The 3,209-nt window shown below is 40.2% G+C and overlaps 1 protein-coding gene across 1 annotated transcript; it reads right to left on the bottom strand.

The window, feature by feature from the left end:
• Positions 1-392: 392 nt before the first annotated feature.
• Positions 393-2,826, bottom strand: LOC102079570 (putative C-type lectin domain family 20 member A). The gene is made up of 5 exons (XM_019357157.1): positions 2,776-2,826; positions 2,518-2,619; positions 1,955-2,329; positions 1,436-1,792; positions 393-1,177 (listed from the first exon to the last, which is right to left on the bottom strand). Exons 1-5 carry the CDS (start codon positions 2,789-2,791, stop codon positions 831-833), a joined length of 1,197 nt encoding a protein of 398 aa, XP_019212702.1. The 5' UTR covers positions 2,792-2,826; the 3' UTR covers positions 393-830.
• Between the last annotated feature and the right edge of the window lie 383 nt (positions 2,827-3,209).

Genomic DNA, 3,209 nt, shown 5'->3' on the forward strand with positions numbered 1-3,209 from the left:
TCAAAGAAACAAGGCCTCATTTGTCTTTGGTCTATGGGCCTCTTTGGGCCTCAACACAGGCTTCATTTGGACACGCCCCCTGTGCTCAACACAGCAGATACATTTCATCATTACATTAACTATGTAATGCCACACGGAAAGCATTAGCTGCAGTTAATATAATATACTATGATGTATGTAGTGTGTACCTGTAAATCCAGGTCGTTGTGGTATTTGCTTTAACTGGCTTGAAACCAGCTGTAGAAACGCATCATGTTGACTTTGCTGTTAACTGGTCTTATCATTAGGAGGCACTGTTTGTATTAGCTCTTGTGAAAGCTGTAACAGTGACAGACTTGGTTAAATTAAGGTGTATAAGTCATTTAGATTCTTGCAATTACACAGTGGTTTATTTGGCGTCATGAACACATGATCAGATTATAGAGCTCATATGGAATCATGACACAAACATGGTTTTACCTGCTTTTAGTGACAGGCTTTGTAATTCAAACTGAGGATACAATGGTGTGATACAAAGATTCACAGCACATGAAGCAGAAACATTAAAACCATCAACATATCTGAACTCAATCAAAACAAATATCCTGCTACAGTTTAATGATGAACCAATCCAGCAACAATGAAGGAAGAAACCAAGATGCTCCTGACTCTGGTAAAGGAGAGGAGATGAAACACAGACTGCTCTCTGCACATATCTAACCTGCAGGTAATAATCTGTTGCTCATTTTTGTCCCATTTCAAACCCAGAGACTGTAAACACTGAGCAGAAACACAGAGTTCACCCCAGAAAATCTACATGTCCAGCTAAGAAGTGACTTTAGTTTTAAACTTTAGTGTTTTATACAAATAAAATTAAATGTCTCATTCTCCCTCTGACTGACCCACTCGTGCTGCCCTCCTGTGGTCATGGCTGCAGACATGCTACAGTCTTCAGTCTTTCCCCCTGAAGCCCACCTCTCATAGCACAGTAGGTTGTCATTGACCCAGAACCACAAATCCAGAAAGCAGGAGTATTGCAGTCCCAGCCACACGAAAGGAGTCGAGGCGTTTTTGGCTCTTTCCTGGACCCATCGCTGCTCCTCAGGGTTGCTGATTGAAACCAGGTCATAGAGGTTCTCTCTGCAGTAATTCAAGGCTTTCTCCCAGGTTTTATTTTCCCTGATCAGGATCAGTTTATCTGCCAAAAAATCAAGGAAAACATTAAATCAGTTAAATCTGGAGTAAAAATATCGTGATGTTTGGTCCAGTTTCACTGGAAGAACAAAAGAAAACATTTCAGTGATTCTTCAGACGAATCAGTCGCTCTACAGAGAAATCTCTGTTCCAACCATCAGCTAAACATCTTCAACAGAAGTTCAACATACATGCAGAAATAAATCCTCTCAGTGATTCCAGCAGTTCGTCTATTGGCTGAGATAAATCTGTGTAAACTCACCATCATAGCAGAAGAAAGGCTTTCTTTGGTCACATCCAGCAGAGCTCCATCTTCCTGATCTCTCTAACAGAGTCGTAGCACATGTCCTGTTGTTTAGTCCATCATTAAATGAGTCCATGTCCCAGTATCTGAAAGAGAAGTTACTCCCATCTGACCACCTCCAGCTGTCTCTGAACAGGCCGATCCACAAGTTCATTGTAGAGCCTTTAGACTTCTGCAGCTTCTTAAACTCTTCACTGTATATCTGATCGAGTCCACTGGCCAGGTCGGTGTGATGCTGTCTGCAGTAGTTCTGAGCCTGAGTCCAGGTCACAGACGTCTCATTCAAATGAAAGGTTTTATTGTCTTTCATCGTTTCTGTCGAGTCAACAGAAAACGACAAAAACATCTTTATCAACTAATTCGTCTCATTCTTAAAACTCATTTTTCAGAGACATATGATATAACACAGATTATAAACTAGATTATAACATTTTTAATAAATATTGTATTATTATATTACTGTCCACAAATTCTCACCGTTATAGCAGATGAACGGATATTTCTGAGTACATGGAACATCTACACACTTCTCTGATTTCATCACACAGTTCTCAGGATATGGTTGATCATTCGGCTCTCCGCCTCCCCAACAGGTCTTATTTTCAGTGTATTCCTCCCCCGGCAGAGACCAGTGCCACGTCCTGTTGGCTCCTCCTGTGATGTTGTACAGTCCAATCCAGGCTTCTGTTTGACTCTGTGCAGAGTCTTGAAGTCTTCTCATGTCTGTCAGGTCAAACACTTTGGCCAGGTCTGTGTAGTTCTCTCTGCAGTATGCCCGTGCTTCATCCCAGCTCATCTCTTCTTTAATAAAGTGGTACTCATACAGGTGACATGTGATGAAGACACACTGACCTAAAACAGAAGAAATACTGTTGAATATCTGCTGATACAAGCAGGAAACTCATGTTCCCATCAAACTGTCCAGTTTACAGGTGAATCCTTGATTTTCTCAGTCAGAGTTCATTTGTTTAATGAGTCCTGATCAAACTAAAGGATTTTAGGTGGAAACAATCAGGAGCCCTGGTAAAATGATCACTCACCCATCAGAAGAAGCAGAAACAGACTCCACTGCATCGTCGCTCTGTCACATGAAAATGACTTTTCTTTCATTTGGAGGAAACAATGAATCCAGCAGCTCTTCACTGTTTGATGGACACACAGCACTTTATATTAAACACAGATATCTAGTTTATCACACACTGCTGTAAGAAATATATGATTATTCTTAATAAATGATCATCTATTTAAAATTGTTCATGAAGACAAAAGCAATAGTTCAAATGTGGTCCACACAGCACCTCTGTACACAGACATGAAATGAGCCTGCAGGTTTGAAACTTACATCTGGTTCTTCTCTGGTGTTCATGCAGACAGCTCTGCAGTGAATAATCATCTGTACTAACACACACTCTCTTTGTACTCAGTATTTCCATATTAAGATACAGACTTTTCCCCTGACACAAAGACACAGTGTAGATATGAGTTATAAAAGGACATGTTTATATTTCATTATGGAAAATGAAACCACTGAACTTTGAACGGTCTATTAAGATGAAAGAGGAAGTGTAAATATAATATCTAAATATAACTTCCTACTGTTTGTGGTGCAGGAGAGAGCTGTGACAGTAGCTACAACTCGATTTTACATCTCAGGTTTTAAACACCAGTACCTACTCGTGCATGGGAAGGGGATGTGAATATCATGTTTGTTTTTTTCCAGTAAATTGTGAAG

Source organism: Oreochromis niloticus, linkage group LG3 (assembly GCF_001858045.2).
Source record: "Oreochromis niloticus isolate F11D_XX linkage group LG3, O_niloticus_UMD_NMBU, whole genome shotgun sequence".
NCBI lineage: Eukaryota > Metazoa > Chordata > Actinopteri > Cichliformes > Cichlidae > Oreochromis > Oreochromis niloticus.

Excerpts from the sequence above, each read along its gene's own strand:
- LOC102079570 (XM_019357157.1), bottom strand. Across the intron at positions 2,330-2,517 it reads GTTTCTGCTTCTTCTGATGG|GTCAGTGTGTCTTCATCACA; the intron begins GTGAGTGATCAT and ends CTTCTGTTTTAG. Across the intron at positions 1,793-1,954 it reads TCCGTTCATCTGCTATAACG|AAACGATGAAAGACAATAAA; the intron begins GTGAGAATTTGT and ends TTGACTCGACAG.